Source organism: Salmo salar, chromosome 05 (genome assembly GCF_965601325.2).
Source record: "Salmo salar chromosome 05, fSalSal1, whole genome shotgun sequence".
NCBI lineage: Eukaryota > Metazoa > Chordata > Actinopteri > Salmoniformes > Salmonidae > Salmo > Salmo salar.
The window spans coordinates 95,699,814-95,716,470 of record NC_138295.1 but is presented as its reverse complement, the minus strand read 5'-3'; the positions used below and the strand labels follow the sequence as shown (position 1 = coordinate 95,716,470).

General features: G+C 46.2%; 1 protein-coding gene across 3 annotated transcripts in view; it reads right to left on the bottom strand.

Annotated features, from left to right (window-relative positions):
• LOC106593536 (WASH complex subunit 5) overlaps nucleotides 1–16,195 on the bottom strand; it is a 49,673-nt gene extending 33,478 nt beyond the window's left edge. Inside the window, exons 1-15 of one of the 3 annotated variants that reach the window (XM_082976010.1) lie at nucleotides 16,093–16,195; nucleotides 15,461–15,702; nucleotides 15,054–15,199; nucleotides 13,984–14,068; nucleotides 13,351–13,451; nucleotides 12,671–12,863; nucleotides 11,383–11,535; nucleotides 11,123–11,236; nucleotides 10,751–10,922; nucleotides 9,604–9,731; nucleotides 9,334–9,463; nucleotides 6,330–6,442; nucleotides 4,764–4,930; nucleotides 3,065–3,140; nucleotides 2,832–2,942 (exon numbers count right to left, since the gene is read on the bottom strand). In XM_082976010.1, coding sequence (XP_082832136.1) covers nucleotides 2,832–2,942; nucleotides 3,065–3,140; nucleotides 4,764–4,930; nucleotides 6,330–6,442; nucleotides 9,334–9,463; nucleotides 9,604–9,731; nucleotides 10,751–10,922; nucleotides 11,123–11,236; nucleotides 11,383–11,535; nucleotides 12,671–12,863; nucleotides 13,351–13,451; nucleotides 13,984–14,068; nucleotides 15,054–15,199; nucleotides 15,461–15,646 — 1,875 coding nt within the window. In that variant the 5' untranslated portion in view covers nucleotides 15,647–15,702; nucleotides 16,093–16,195. Of the gene's footprint in view, nucleotides 1–2,831; nucleotides 2,943–3,064; nucleotides 3,141–4,763; nucleotides 4,931–6,329; nucleotides 6,443–9,333; nucleotides 9,464–9,603; nucleotides 9,732–10,750; nucleotides 10,923–11,122; nucleotides 11,237–11,382; nucleotides 11,536–12,670; nucleotides 12,864–13,350; nucleotides 13,452–13,983; nucleotides 14,069–15,053; nucleotides 15,200–15,460; nucleotides 15,703–15,954 lie in introns of all 3 variants that reach the window. The other 2 variants (XM_082976009.1, XM_082976011.1) reach the window with 2 other exon arrangements.
• Between the last annotated feature and the right edge of the window lie 462 nt (nucleotides 16,196–16,657).

The window sequence follows — 16,657 nt, the reverse complement described above, 5'->3', positions numbered from 1 at the left end:
GGGATGATCTGTAACACCTAGTGGAGAGTAGAGGAAACATGCTCTCAGGGATGATGATCTGTAACACCTAGTGGAGAGTAGAGGAAACATGCTCTCAGGGATGATCTGTAACACCTAGTGGAGAGTAGAGGAAACATGCTCTCAGGGATGATCTGTAACACCTAGTGGAGAGTAGAGGAAACATGCTCTCAGGGATGATCTGTAACACCTAGTGGAGAGTAGAGGAAACATGCTCTCAGGGATGATCTGTAACACCTAGTGGAGAGTAGAGGAAACATGCTCTCAGGGATGATCTGTAACACCTAGTGGAGAGTAGAGGAAACATGCTCTCAGGGATGATCTGTAACACCTAGTGGAGAGTAGAGGAAACATGCTCTCAGGGATGATGATCTGTAACACCTAGTGGAGAGTAGAGGAAACATGCTCTCAGGGATGATCTGTAACACCTAGTGGAGAGGAGAGGAAACATGCTCTCAGGGATGATGATCTGTAACACCTAGTGGAGAGTAGAGGAAACATGCTCTCAGGGATGATCTGTAACACCTAGTGGAGAGTAGAGGAAACATGCTCTCAGGGATGATCTGTAACACCTAGTGGAGAGTAGAGGAAACATGCTCTCAGGGATGATCTGTAACACCTAGTGGAGAGTAGAGGAAACATGCTCTCAGGGATGATCTGTAACACCTAGTGGAGAGTAGAGGAAACATGCTCTCAGGGATGATCTGTAACACCTAGTGGAGAGTAGAGGAAACATGCTCTCAGGGATGATCTGTAACACCTAGTGGAGAGTAGAGGAAACATGCTCTCAGGGATGATCTGTAACACCTAGTGGAGAGTAGAGGAAACATGCTCTCAGGGATGATCTGTAACACCTAGTGGAGAGTAGAGGAAACATGCTCTCAGGGATGATCTGTAACACCTAGTGGAGAGTAGAGGAAACATGCTCTCAGGTATGATCTGTAACACCTAGTGGAGAGTAGAGGAAACATGCTCTCAGGGATGATCTGTAACACCTAGTGGAGAGTAGAGGAAACATGCTCTCAGGGATGATGATCTGTTGGGGTAGAGAGTAGAGACTAGGGGCTGGGGGTAGGGAGTAGAGACTAGGGGCTGGGGGTAGAGACTAGGGGCTGGGGGTAGGGAGTAGAGGCTGGGGGTAGAGACTAGGGGCTGGGGGTAGAGAGTAGAGACTAGGGGCTGGGGTAGGGAGTAGAGACTAGGGGCTGGGGGTAGAGAGTAGAGACTAGGGGCTGGGGGTAGAGACTAGGGGCGAAACATGCTCTCAGGGATGATGATCTGTAACACCTAGTGGAGAGTAGAGGAAACATGCTCTCAGGGATGATCTGTAACACCTAGTGGAGAGGAGAGGAAACATGCTCTCAGGGATGATGATCTGTAACACCTAGTGGAGAGTAGAGGAAACATGCTCTCAGGTATGATCTGTAACACCTAGTGGAGAGTAGAGGAAACATGCTCTCAGGGATGATCTGTAACACCTAGAGGCTGGGGGTAGAGACTAGGGGCTGGGGGTAGAGAATAGAGACTAGGGTAGAGAGTAGAGACTAGGGGCTGAGGGTAGAGAGTAGAGACTAGGGGTAGAGAGTAGAGACTAGGGGCTGGGGGTAGAGGGGAGAGGCTAGGGGCAGAGAGTAGAGGCTAGGGGCAGAGACTAGAGGCTAGGGGCTGGGAGTAGAGACTAGGGGCTGGGGGTAGAGAGTAGAGACTAGGGGTAGAGAGTAGAGACTAGGGGCTTGGGGTAGAGGGGAGAGGCTAGGGGCAGAGAGTAGAGGCTAGGGGCTGGGAGTAGAGACTAGGGGCTGGGGGTAGAGAGTAGAGACTAGGGGCTGGGGGTAGAGAGTAGAGACTAGGGGCTGGGGGTAGGGAGTAGAGACTAGGAGCTGGGGGTAGAGAGTAGAGACTAGGGGCTGGGGGTAGAGAGTAGAGACTAGGGGCTGGGGGTAGAGGGGAGAGGCTAGGGGCAGAGAGTAGAGGCTAGGGGCTGGGGGAAGAGAGTAGAGACTAGGGGTAGAGAGTAGAGACTAGGGGCTGGGGGTAGAGAGTAGAGACTAGGGGCTGGGGTAGAGAGTAGAGACTAGGGGCTCAGGGGTGAGCGGTAGAGAGCCTAGGGCTGGAGAGTAGAGGAAGCAGGCTCTCAGGTATGATCTGTAGCAGCTAGGGGCTGGAGGGTAGAGAGAGAGACTAGGGCTGGGTCAGGGAGTGAGTCTAGGGCTTTCAGCTAGACTGGAGATTGTATTTTGTTTACGGATTAGAGCTAGTGCTCGGGTCAGGGACTAGCTATGATATACTAGGGTCTGGGGTAGAGAGTAGAGACTAGGGGCTGGGGGTAGAGAGTAGAGACTAGGGGCTGGGGGTAGAGAGTAGAGGACTAGGGGCTGGGGGTAGGGAGTAGAGGCTAGGGAGGGAGTAGGCTGGGGGTAGAGACTAGGGGCTGGGGGTAGAGAGTAGAGACTAGGGGCTGGGGTAGGGAGTAGAGACTAGGGGCTGGGGGTAGAGAGTAGAGACTAGGGGCTGGGGGTAGAGACTAGGGGCTGGGGGTAGGGAGTAGAGGCTGGCTAGGGGCTGGGGGTAGAGGGGCTGGGGGTAGAGAGTAGAGACTAGGGGCTGGGGGTAGAGAGTAGAGACTAGGGGCTGGGGGTAGAGACTAGGGGCTGGGAGTAGAGACTAGGGGCTGGGGGTAGGGAGTAGAGACTAGGGGCTGGGGGTAGAGAGTAGAGACTAGGGGCTGGGGGTAGGGAGTAGAGACTAGGCGTAGGGAGTGGGGACCGGGGGTTGATTTGAGATTCAGCATTCCTCGTCCCCCGGGACCGTACCTTCCTGACGTAGGTCACCAGTTCCCCGGAGTAGAACTGAGAAACACTAAGCAGATCTGGACTGTTAGCCTGGTTGATTCGCAGCAGAGGCAGATCCAACGCAGACGCCAACTGGAAACATACATCAATAAAAAACACGCGTTACAGACTGCATGTTTTCAAAACAGTAAAAGACCTTTTGAACCTGTGTCCTCTACTAAATGAAGTGTTTTTCTGAGAGGTGAACGGTTGACCTTTAGGAAGGTTGCTCGTAGTTTGGTCACCATGGATGGATTCACTCTGATACTCTCCTGCATGATGGACGTGAAGCTGGGAAACAACCAGAGAAAAACATTCAAAATGGCAAATTTAGATCTTTTTTTTTTATTTGACCAGGTTAGTCTCACTGGGTTGACCAGGTTAGTCTCACTGGGTTGACCAGGTTAGTCTCACTGGGTTGACCAGGTTAGTCTCACTGGGTTGACCAGGTTAGTCTCACTGAGATCTTATTTGACCAGGTTAGTCTCACTGGGTTGACCAGGTTAGTCTCACTGGGTTGACCAGGTTAGTCTCACTGGGTTGACCAGGTTAGTCTCACTGGGTTGACCAGGTTAGTCTCACTGGGTTGACCAGGTTAGTCTCACTGGGTTGACCAGGTTAGTCTCACTGAGATCTTATTTGACCAGGTTAGTCTCACTGGGTTGACCAGGTTAGTCTCACTGGGTTGACCAGGTTAGTCTCACTGGGTTGACCAGGTTAGTCTCACTGGGTTGACCAGGTTAGTCTCACTGGGTTGACCAGGTTAGTCTCACTGAGATCTTATTTGACCAGGTTAGTCTCACTGGGTTGACCAGGTTAGTCTCACTGGGTTGACCAGGTTAGTCTCACTGGGTTGACCAGGTTAGTCTCACTGGGTTGACCAGGTTAGTCTCACTGGGTTGACCAGGTTAGTCTCACTGAGATCTTATTTGACCAGGTTAGTCTCACTGGGTTGACCAGGTTAGTCTCACTGGGTTGACCAGGTTAGTCTCACTGGGTTGACCAGGTTAGTCTCACTGGGTTGACCAGGTTAGTCTCACTGAGATCTTATTTGACCAGGTTAGTCTCACTGGGTTGACCAGGTTAGTCTCACTGGGTTGACCAGGTTAGTCTCACTGGGTTGACCAGGTTAGTCTCACTGGGTTGACCAGGTTAGTCTCACTGAGATCTTATTTGACCAGGTTAGTCTCACTGGGTTGACCAGGTTAGTCTCACTGGGTTGACCAGGTTAGTCTCACTGGGTTGACCAGGTTAGTCTCACTGGGTTGACCAGGTTAGTCTCACTGGGTTGACCAGGTTAGTCTCACTGAGATCTTATTTGACCAGGTTAGTCTCACTGGGTTGACCAGGTTAGTCTCACTGGGTTGACCAGGTTAGTCTCACTGGGTTGACCAGGTTAGTCTCACTGGGTTGACCAGGTTAGTCTCACTGGGTTGACCAGGTTAGTCTCACTGGGTTGACCAGGTTAGTCTCACTGGGTTGACCAGGTTAGTCTCACTGGGATCTTATTTGCAAGAGAGACCTGACTATGTCATCATGAAACTGGTAATATGTAGTTGGTCAGTGTGTACCTGTCTATGATCTGCCATGCATAGGACAGGTCTACTACTATCTGCATGGTGATCAGGACCATTCATAACCCATTATTAACCCATAAATAACCCATTCATAAGACATTTATAACCCCTACCTGTCTATGATCTGCCAAGCGTAGGAGAGGTCTCCTACTATCTGCATGGTGATCAGGACCATTCATAACCCATACATAACCCACCCATTCATAAGACATTTATAACCCCTACCTGTCTATGATCTGCCAAGCGTAGGACAGGTCTCCTACTATCTGCATGGTGATCAGGACCATTCATAACCCATACATAACCCACCCATTCATAAGACATTTATAACCCCTACCTGTCTATGATCTGCCAAGCGTAGGACAGGTCTCCTACTATCTGCATGGTGATCAGGACCTCCTCCTTGATGTTGATCGTCCTGATCATCTGGTGAAGGAACTTCCTGGTGTCAGCCAGGAACTGACACACCTGCAGGTTGGACTCCAACTGGTGGAACTCTTGAACCTGAGCACAGGTAAGGAGAGGACAGGAAGTCAGGGTTTATAGGTAAGGAGAGGACAGGAAGTCAGGGTTTATAGGTAAGGAGAGGACAGGAAGTCAGGGTTTATAGGTAAGGAGAGGACAGGAAGTCAGGGTTTATAGGTAAGGAGAGGACAGGAAGTCAGGGTTTATAGGTAAGGAGAGGACAGGAAGTCAGGGTTTATAGGTAAGGAGAGGACAGCAAGTCAGGGTTTATAGGTAAGGAGAGGACAGCAAGTCAGGGTTTATACGTAAGGAGAGGACAGGAAGTCAGGGTTTATTGGTAAGGAGAGGACAGGAAGTCAGGTTTTATTGGTAAGGAGAGGACAGGAAGTCGTGGTTTATTGGTAAGGAGAGGAAGTCAGGGTTTATTAGTAAGGAGGGGACAGGAAGTCGGGGTTTACAGGTAAGGTGAGGAAGTCAGGCTATATAGGTAAGGAGAGGACAAGAAAATCAGGGTTTATTGGTAAGGAGAGGACAGGAAGACAGGGTTATATAGTCTCCTGTTTCCACACTTCCAAGTCTCTTATCCAATTGGCTGTTAGAATGAACATGAGAAAAGTTGAGCTTTTCACTGAAAAGTTACAACATATTTTTGGACAAAGCAACACCATTGTATATTAAATCGAAGGAATACAAATGTAACCACCGTGTAATATAATGATCATGTAACGGTCACTAAGTGTGTTACCATGTACTCACCGTGTAATATAATGATCATGTAACGGTCACTAAGTGTGTAACCGTGTAATATAATGATCATGTAACGGTCACTAAGTGTGTTACCATGTAATATAATGATCATGTAACGGTCACTAAGTGTGTTACCATGTAATATAATGATCATGTAACGGTCACTAAGTGTGTTACCATGTAATATAATGATCATGTAACGGTCACTAAGTGTGTTACCATGTAATATAATGATCATGTAACGGTCACTAAGTGTGTTACCATGTAATATAATGATCATGTAACGGTCACTAAGTGTGTTACCATGTAATATAATGATCATGTAACGGTCACTAAGTGTGTTACCATGTAATATAATGATCATGTAACGGTCACTAAGTGTGTTACCATGTAATATAATGATCATGTAACGGTCACTAAGTGTGTCACCATGTAATATAATGATCATGTAACGGTCACTAAGTGTGTTACCATGTAATATAATGATCATGTAACGGTCACTAAGTGTGTTACCATGTAATATAATGATCATGTAACGGTCACTAAGTGTGTTACCATGTAATATAATGATCATGTAACGGTCACTAAGTGTGTTACCGTGTAATAAAATGATCATGTAACGGTCACTAAGTGAATGTACTCTTGTTCACTTTCTAGTCGTTGTCGTTTGTGGTGAATTTCCAAGCCTCACCTCTACGAGGGCCTGTATCAGCTGAACGGTCTTCCTGCCTGCAGCGGTGGAGTCCTCGTAGTTCAGAGACTCTATCTGCTTAGAGATCTCCCTGAACCATGCCTGCAGGTTCTCTGTCCAACAACAACAACAACCATGTCAACAACACATCAACATCTAACACGTTTAGAATGGGAGGAAGTATGGCACAGTGAGATCAGCTTATTGCCACAGGAATAGGTATGGTACAGTGAGATCAGCTTATTGCCACAGGAATAAGTATGGTACAGTGAGCCCCCAACAGGAATAGGTATGGTGCAGTGAGCCCGCAACAGGAATAGGTATGGTACAGTGAGATCAGCTTATTGCCACAGGAATAGGTATGGTGCAGTGAGCCCGCAACAGGAATAAGTATGGTACAGTGAGCCTGCAACAGGAATAAGTATGGTACAGTGAGATCAGCTTTCACTATTGAGACAGGAATAGGTATGGTACAGTGAGCCTGCAACAGGAATAAGTATGGTACAGTGAGCCTGCAACAGGAATAAGTATGGTACAGTGAGCCCGCAACAGGAATAAGTATGGTACAGTGAGCCTGCAACAGGAATAAGTATGGTACAGTGAGCCCGCAACAGGAATAAGTATGGTACAGTGAGCCCGCAACAGGAATAAGTATGGTACAGTGAGCCCGCAACAGGAATAGGTATGGTACAGTGAGCCTGCAACAGGAATAGGTATGGTACAGTGAGCCTGCAACAGGAATAGGTATGGTACAGTGAGCCTGCAACAGGAGTAGGTATGGTACAGTGAGCCCCCAACAGGAATAAGTATGGTACAGTGAGCCCGCAACAGGAATAAGTATGGTACAGTGAGCCCGCAACAGGAATAAGTATGGTACAGTGAGCCCCCAACAGGAATAGGTATGGTACAGTGAGCCTGCAACAGGAATAGGTACGGTACAGTGAGCCTGCAACAGGAATAAGTATGGTACAGTGAGCCGGCAACAGGAATAAGTATGGTACAGTGAGCCGGCAACAGGAATAAGTATGGTACAGTGAGCCGGCAACAGGAATAAGTATGGTACAGTGAGCCTGCAACAGGAATAAGTATGGTACAGTGAGCCCGCAACAGGAATAAGTATGGTACAGTGAGCCGGCAACAGGAATAAGTATGGTACAGTGAGCCCGCAACAGGAATAGGTATGGTACAATGAGCCCCCAACAGGAATAGGTATGGTACAGTGAGACTGCAACAGGAGTAGGTATGGTACAGTGAGCCCGCAACAGGAATAAGTATGGTACAGTGAGCCTGCAACAGGAATAGGTATGGTACAGTGAGCCTGCAACAGGAATAAGTATGGTACAGTGAGCCTGCAACAGGAATAAGTATGGCACAGTGAGCCCGCAACAGGAATAAGTATGGTACAGTGAGCCTGCAACAGGAATAGGTATGGTACAGTGAGCCACTTTTAACAGAAAAACATTAGGAATGCCTTCCTAATATTGAGGAAGGTATTCTGCCCCCTGAACTGCCTCAGGTTGTTGGGACATGGACTCTACAAGGTGTCCAAAGCACTCCAATGCTTCCCACAGGTGTGTTAAGTTGGCTGGGTGTTGGCTGGGTGTTGGCTGGGTGTTGGCTGGGTGTTGGCTGGGTGTTGGCTGGGTGTTGGCTGGGTGGGGGACCATTCTTCATACAGAAGGGGGACTTTTGAGTGTGACAGAAAGCGGTGAGCCTGGAACCTACTACCATATCCTGTTCAAAGATACTTACATCTTCTGTCTGGAACCTACTACCATATCCTGTTCAAAGATACTTACATCTTCTGTCTGGAACCTACTACCATATCCTGTTCAAAGATACTTACATCTTCTGTCTGGAACCTACTACCATATCCTGTTCAAAGATACTTACATCTTCTGTCTGGAACCTACTACCATATCCTGTTCAAAGATACTTACATCTTCTGTCTTGTCCATTCACCCCCTTGTCCATTTCACCCCCTTGTCCATTTTACCCCCTTGTCCATTTCACCCCCTTGTCCATTTCACCCCCTTGTCCATTTCACCCTCTATATATGTGTGGGGTATACACTGACTGGACACCTGCTCTTTCCATGACATAGACTGACCAGGTGAATCCAGGTGAAAGCTATGATCCCTTATTGATGTCACTTGTTAAATCCACTTCAATCAGTGAAGACGAAGGGGAAGAGACAGGTTAAAGAAGGATTTTTTTTAAAGCCTTGAGACATGGATTGTGTATTTTTGTGCCATTCAAACAGTTTCAGTGATTGACTCCAACTAAAAGGATTTTACAAGCAGTCACAATAAGAGCAGGGAGTCCAGATTGTGAACTACAATAAGAGCAGGGAGTCCAGATTGTGAACTACAATAAGAGCAGGGAGTCCAGATTGTGAACTACAATAAGAGCAGGGAGTCCAGATTGTGAACTACAATAAGAGCAGGGAGTCCAGATTGTGAACTACAATAAGAGCAGGGAGTCCAGATTGTGAACTACAATAAGAGCAGGGAGTCCAGATTGTGAACTACAATAAGAGCAGGGAGTCCAGATTGTGAACTACAATAAGAGCAGGGAGTCCAGATTGTGAACTACAATAAGAGCAGGGAGTCCAGATTGTGAACTACAATAAGAGCAGGGAGTCCAGATTGTGAACTACAAAAAGAGCAGGGAGTCCAGATTGTGAACTACAATAAGAGCAGGGAGTCCAGATTGTGAACTACAATAAGAGCAGGGAGTCCAGATTGTGAACTACAATAAGAGCAGGGAGTCCAGATTGTGAACTACAAAAAGAGCAGGGAGTCCAGATTGTGAACTACAATAAGAGCAGGGAGTCCAGATTGTGAACTACAATAAGAGTAGGGAGTCCAGATTGTGAACTACAATAAGAGCAGGGAGTCCAGATTGTGAACTACAATAAGAGCAGGGAGTCCAGATTGTGAACTACCAGTTGTGGTAATGATGTGTGTTTTTATGTTGTAGCTAGTTCTGTTATCCATCTCACCATTCTTCTCCACTCTGGTTAGAGGCTTGACCCCAGAGAAGACCTCAGCCAGCTCGGTCATCCTCTCTGATCCCTCTGTTCTATAACTCTCCCATTTCAGCTGCTTCTCTGACAGCATCTGCTTGAACATCTGAGAGAGGAAGAGAAAAAAAAACCAGGGGGAACACAGATGGTGAATTCACCATTTATATTCAGAGACCCGACACGTTTTTTTTTAATTGTGTAATTACAACTTGGCATCAAATCATATATGATATTGTTGAGACTGACCTCTTTGAGAGTGAACTCGAACTGGGCGGTGTCGAGGAGTAACTGGAAGAGGATCTTGGGGTTGTACTTGGAGTCGTTGATCACCTGATCTTTGATCTGGCGCAGACGCTTGTTGTTGGGATCATAGGCTGCAAGAAGACAACACAGCACAGTTTAGGAATATAGTATCACCTGGCATGACACAGTATCACCTGACATGACACAGAGTATCACCTGGCATGGCATGACATAGTATCACCTGGCATGGCATGACACAGTATCACCTGGCATGGCATAGTATCACCTGGCATTACACCTGGCATGGCATGACATAGTATCGCATGACATGACAGTATGACCTGGCATGACATAGTATCACGACACAGTGTCACCTGGTATGGCATGACATAGTATCACCTGGCATGGCATGACATAGTGCCACCTGGCATGACATAGTTAACCTGGCACGACACAGTGCAGCCCAGCACGATTACACCCGAGGTTCTGTCTGATATGACTATACCTGAGGTTCTGCTCTACCTGGTTTTGATACTAGTTCTCATTCCCACTTTAATCATTTTACATTTTAGTCATTTAGCAGACGCTCTTATCCAGAGCGACTTACAGTAGTGAATGCATACATTTCATACATTTTTTTCCCTTTTTTTCTCCGTACTGGTCCCCCGTGGGAATTGAACCCACAACCCTGGCGTTGCAAACACCATGCTCTACCAACTGAGCCACACGGGACCTTAAAAATAAATCAATACAAAATGCTTCATGAACCCTTTATAAGGCCTTTATGGATGCTTCATGAACCCTTTATAAGGCCTTTATGGACGCTTCATGAACCCTTTATAAGGCCTTTATGGATGCTTCATGAACCCTTTATAAGGCCTTTATGGATGCTTCATGAACCCTTTATAAGGCCTTTATGGATGCTTCATGAACCCTTTATAAGGCCTTTATGGATGCTTCATGAACCCTTTATAAGGCCTTTATGGATGCTTCATGAACCCTTTATAAGGCCTTTATGGATGCTTCATGAACCCTTTATAAGGCCTTTATGGATGCTTCATGAACCCTTTATAAGGCCTTTATGGATGCTTCATAAATCAGTTGTAAGCCCATTTCATGCATGGACCTAGAGGTCTATAGAAAGACCTACCTGAGTCTGCAGTGTGTAGCATCAGCCAGCGTATAGAAACGTTACAGTCCCGTAGACAGTTGAGCAGCTTGGGGATGTTATCCAGGACGATCTCCTCCCTCAGAAACCCTTCCTTCAGCAGCTGCTGAATCTGTGGCCTCAGGCCCTCCATACTGACTGAATAACGACTGGCCTAGAGGAGGGTTAATGTATGGTTAGTTACAGGGTGTTATAACATGGCAGTGGGGGGGGGGGGGGTCATAAGCAGTCCTCTAACCTTCCACATTTTCACAACAACTTGTGAAGGATATGATGGGAGACTCACGTCTATAACAAGTGAAAACCATTTCATGTTAGTAGACGTTTTGTCAGTAAGCCTGTTAGCCTCTATACCTGCTCTCTGATATTGGCCGAGTCCAGGGTGTAGTTGAGGGCGATCTTGGCAGCTTTATACGGTTCCCAAGCCTCCACCAGATTCACAGTGATTCCCATGTAGACACTGATGACCTGCAGCAGGAGAAATTGTAAATACTTTAAACCAGCGTAATGGCTGGTGGCCGAGGGAAATATACTGCATCAAGATAAACAAGTACACTAAATGTTTTTTTTCCCCCTAGTATTCAGGGAAGTACAGTTTAGATGGTGTCTCTCACCCAGTTATCAGGGAAGTACTTGTCCACTATCTCCCTCATCTTGGCCTGTTGAGTCTGAAGTATGGAGGGAATGAAGTAGAGACAGACATACAGCATGGCAGCCTGGTTAGCTAAGGCTGTGCTGCGATGCTCAGGCAGAGGGTACGCAGACACCTGGGGGGAGACAGAGGACATCTTTAGAGACAGGACTAAACATGGATCTGAGACTGGTTATGCTAACGCTGTGCTGCGATGCTCAGACACCTGGGGGGAGACAGAGGACATCTTTAGAGACAGGACTAAACATGGATCTGAGACTGGTTATGCTAACGCTGTGCTGCGATGCTCAGACACCTGGGTGGGAGACAGAGGACATCTTTAGAGACAGGACTAAACATGGATCTGAGACTGGTTATGCTAACGCTGTGCTGCGATGCTCAGACACCTGGGGGGGAGACAGAGGACATCTTTAGAGACAGGACTAAACATGGATCTGAGACTGGTTATGCTAACGCTGTGCTGCGATGCTCAGACACCTGGGGGGAGACAGAGGACATCTTTAGAGACAGGACTAAACATGGATCTGAGACTGGTTATGCTAACGCTGTGCTGCGATGCTCAGACACCTGGGTGGGAGACAGAGGACATCTTTAGAGACAGGACTAAACATGGATCTGAGACTGGTTATGCTAACGCTGTGCTGCGATGCTCAGACACCTGGGTGGGAGACAGAGGACATCTTTAGAGACAGGACTAAACATGGATCTGAGACTGGTTATGCTAACGCTGTGCTGCGATGCTCAGACACCTGGGGGGAGACAGAGGACATCTTTAGAGACAGGACTAAACATGGATCTGAGACTGGTTATGCTAACGCTGTGCTGCGATGCTCAGACACCTGGGTGGGAGACAGAGGACATCTTTAGAGACAGGACTAAACATGGATCTGAGACTGGTTATGCTAACGCTGTGCTGCGATGCTCAGACACCTGGGTGGGAGACAGAGGACATCTTTAGAGACAGGACTAAACATGGATCTGAGAATCAGACGATTACATGATAAATAACATACAAATAGATAATAATAAAACATTCAAGACAACGTAATATTGTAGCATTAGTCGGGGTGTAAGAACTGTCATTCAGCTCTAGGATACTAACCACCCAAAGGGAACCAATGGAGTGTTTACGTTACCAACTAGGAAAAACAGTGACACGACAAACTCCTTTTAAAAAAAAAGGTAAGAAAACAAAATGGTTATAAAAAACAATTTAAAAAAATGCAGGAAATGATCCGTTTGAGTCTTACCTGGTTATAGATGTCATCAGAACGCAGCCTGCCGATCACCATGCTGATGAAGGTAGAACTGATAGGCACTCTCTGGAAGTAGCTCTCAGGGTAGTTAGCTGGCCGTTTGGCCCCTGACTGGCTGGAGTAGCCTGTACTACGCAGCAGCTTACAGATGTCATCCAGGTTAGAGTCTGCTGAGGAGCGGGCAGCACTGGATAGACAAACAGGACATGTATTGTTAGGAACACGGTCCATTTTAACTCAAGATGTTTTGTTTTCTTTCATTAAAATAACTTTTTAGCTCTCTCTTGTACTACGCATTAGATTTCAGCCTGTGAAATGTTTTCAAATCAAAATGTTATTGGTCACATACATATATTTAGCAGATGTTATTGTGTGTGTGAAGTGAAATGCTTGTGCAAAATTGCTTAGGAGCTAAAAGCAGAGCTTCCATGTCTGTCAGCGCTATCTTACTGTCCTAGTACTATAGATAGTATTATGGTATTATAGACATTATTATAGTATTATAGATATTATAGTATTATAATATTATAGATATTATTATAGTATTATAGATATTATTGACAGCATTAAACAGTCCCTGACAAAATAACAAAGAAGATTGATTCTTAAAAGGGTTGAACTGTATAAAGGATGTAGAAGCCATTTCCCCCCAAAAAGAGCAGCAAAAGTCTGACCTGTATCTATAGTAGGACACCAGCATCCTCTCTCTGACCTCTCCCTCCATCTTCTGGTCAATAACCAACAGCATGACTCCATAGAGATACAGCGCTTCACACTGGTTAACAAGGACAAACACCACATCATAGGACTGTTACATACCTTCTGGACATCACCAAACATACAGGGCATCACACTGGTTAACAAGGACAAACACCACATCATAGGACTGTTACATACCTTCTGGACATCCCAAACATACAGGGCATCACACTGGTTAACAAGGACAAACACCACATCATAGGACTGTTACATACCTTCTGGACATCCCAAACATACAGGGACGATTTTCATGAAATGTATAAAAGTTGATCTTAGAGCTACAAAGCTTCCAGGGAACCCGACCCCCAGGGCCCCTCTACAAAATATAAGTCATTACAAGAGATTGGGGCGGCAGGGTAGCCTAGTGGTTAGAGCGTTGGACTAGTAACCCGAAAGGTTGCTAGATCGAATCCCCCCCGAGCTGACAAGGTAAGAAAATCTGTCGCTCTGCCCCCATGAAAAAGGCAGTTAACCGTCATTGAAAATAAGAATTTGTTCTTAACTGACTTGCCTAGTAAAATAAAAATTAAATAAATATTTTTTTTTACCAGGAGTTGTTTTCCATCCTCATTCAGCAGCACAGTCTCCAGGGTCTGTTGAATGTAAACTCCTTCATACAGGTCATCCAGGTACCTGGAGAGAAGAACGGCTGATTAAATAAAGCATGGTGAGGAAATGTTATGGACAGACAGACTACTTGACACACCACACATTAAGGCTTCAGGCTCAATGAAATGGTGAGACAGACAGACTACTTGACACACCACACATTAAGGCTTCAGGCTCAATGAAATGGTGAGACAGACAGACTACTTGACACACCACACATTAAGGCTTCAGGCTCAATGAAATGGTGAGACAGACAGACTACTTGACACACCACACATTAAGGCTTCAGGCTCAATGAAATGGTGAGACAGACAGACTACTTGACACACCACACATTAAGGCTTCAGGCTCAATGAAATGGTGAGACAGACAGACTACTTGACACACCACACATTAAGGCTTCAGGCTCAATGAAATGGTGAGACAGACAGACTACTTGACACACCACACATTAAGGCTTCAGGCTCAATGAAATGGTGAGACAGACAGACTACTTGACACACCACACATTAAGGCTTCAGGCTCAATGAAATGGTGAGACAGACAGACTACTTGACACACCACACATTAAGGCTTCAGGCTCAATGAAATGGTGAGACAGACAGACTACTTGACACACCACACATTAAGGCTTCAGGCTCAATGAAATGGTGAGACAGACAGACTACTTGACACACCACACATTAAGGCTTCAGGCTCAATGAAATGGTGAGACAGACAGACTACTTGACACACCACACATTAAGGCTTCAGGCTCAATGAAATGGTGAGACAGACAGACTACTTGACACACCACACATTAAGGCTTCAGGCTCAATGAAATGGTGAGACAGACAGACTACTTGACACACCACACATTAAGGCTTCAGGCTCAATGAAATGGTGAGACAGACAGACTACTTGACACACCACACATTAAGGCTTCAGGCTCAATGAGTGAACAAACCAAAATATCTCAATCCAAAACAGACACCCTGGTTGATATCGGAAGGAAGTAATTCTAGATCACCTGATCAGATCAACGATGTACTTGTGGACACTTTCAAACGCCAGGTAGAATCGTGAAAGTATCTCTATGTTGTTCTCCCGGAACTCATCGTCCAAATCCTGCAGATCTGGTTTGGCTTCTAGCTTACTGTCGTAGTACTCTGGACCCTGGAAGGCAGCGGGAGAATATAAAAAGGTTACTTATGGACATAACGTTATCCCTGTACTTCTTCATCATCATGCCATAACACATTGTAAATAATTGAGTTCATGGATGACGGATGGAAATCAAATAACTTGAAAGACCTAACCATGACCCTGGCGGTGTCTGTCCATTATCTAAGGAGGTGCACCGCAAATGATGTCCTTTCACTGTGATCTCATCTCATACCTATTTAACAAGACAATCCCCCCCCCCCCCCATCTCACCTTGAAGTAGCTGAAATCACAGATGATGTCTCCATATTTCTGCTGGTCGCTCTTGTCTTTGAGCCTGAAGACAGCAGGGATGAAGTCTGAGAGGCGGAGGAGCTCGGCTATGATAGCGTTACCCCGGGACACGATCCTCAGCACCGCCTGACCACACAGGTTGTTCTCCGCCAGGAAATCCACCATGGCGGCGGTCTGGGTCTACAAGGCACCGCTGCAAATCGGGCTCTGGCCCCCCACTTCTACACAAAGAGAGACACAGCTGCCACAGGTTAAACCAGGGACTAAAACTGCATCTCTAAATAGTATTCATTTGTATAACGTTAACGAGTTCAGCTAACTACGTGAAACAATTGTACATTTAACGTTAGTTATCACCGGCAGGCTAGTTGAAGCTAGTGGCCGGTAAGATATTTTGCAACAAGCGGTTTATTCTACCGAGCCGAGCGAGTTTCTATATATTTTACATGCATCATTTCACAACAGTAACTCACATTATTAAGGTATACACCTATAGTATAGTGTAGCTGCTAGCTAAATGTTGACCGTTTATAAGGTATACACCTATAGTATAGTGTAGTTGCTAGCTAAATGTTGACCGTTTCAGGTTTTTCAATTCAATTCCTGTTTACCGTCACATGACAAACCACATGATTCCCCCGCTGCCTCCCGGCAGAGTGTTAGTGGACCACAAGATGGCGACGAAGTCAAGACTAAGAGCAGGGGGCTTCTTCTTCGTGTGAATGTTCTGCCGGCTGGGAGACGCTTCTTCTTCTTCGTTGCTATTATGGCCGCCCGCAAACAAATATTATAGGTGCATGCCGCCACCTACTGTATTGGCTATGTATCAGCCTACGATTCTGTGGTATGAATTCATTACTTTGTGAAAAAAATTGGCCTACTAACTAACTAACCCTGCACCCATTAAAACCTCACCACTATACTAACTAACCCTACACCCATTAAAACCTCACCACTATACCAACTAACCCTGCACCCATTAAAACCTCACCACTATACCAACTAACCCTGCACCCATTAAAACCTCACCACTATACCAACTAACCCTGCACCCATTAAAACCTCACCACTATACCAACTAACCCTGCACCCATTAAAACCTCACCACTATACCAACTAACCCTACACCCATTAAAACCTCACCACTATACCAACTAACCCTGCACCCATTAAAAC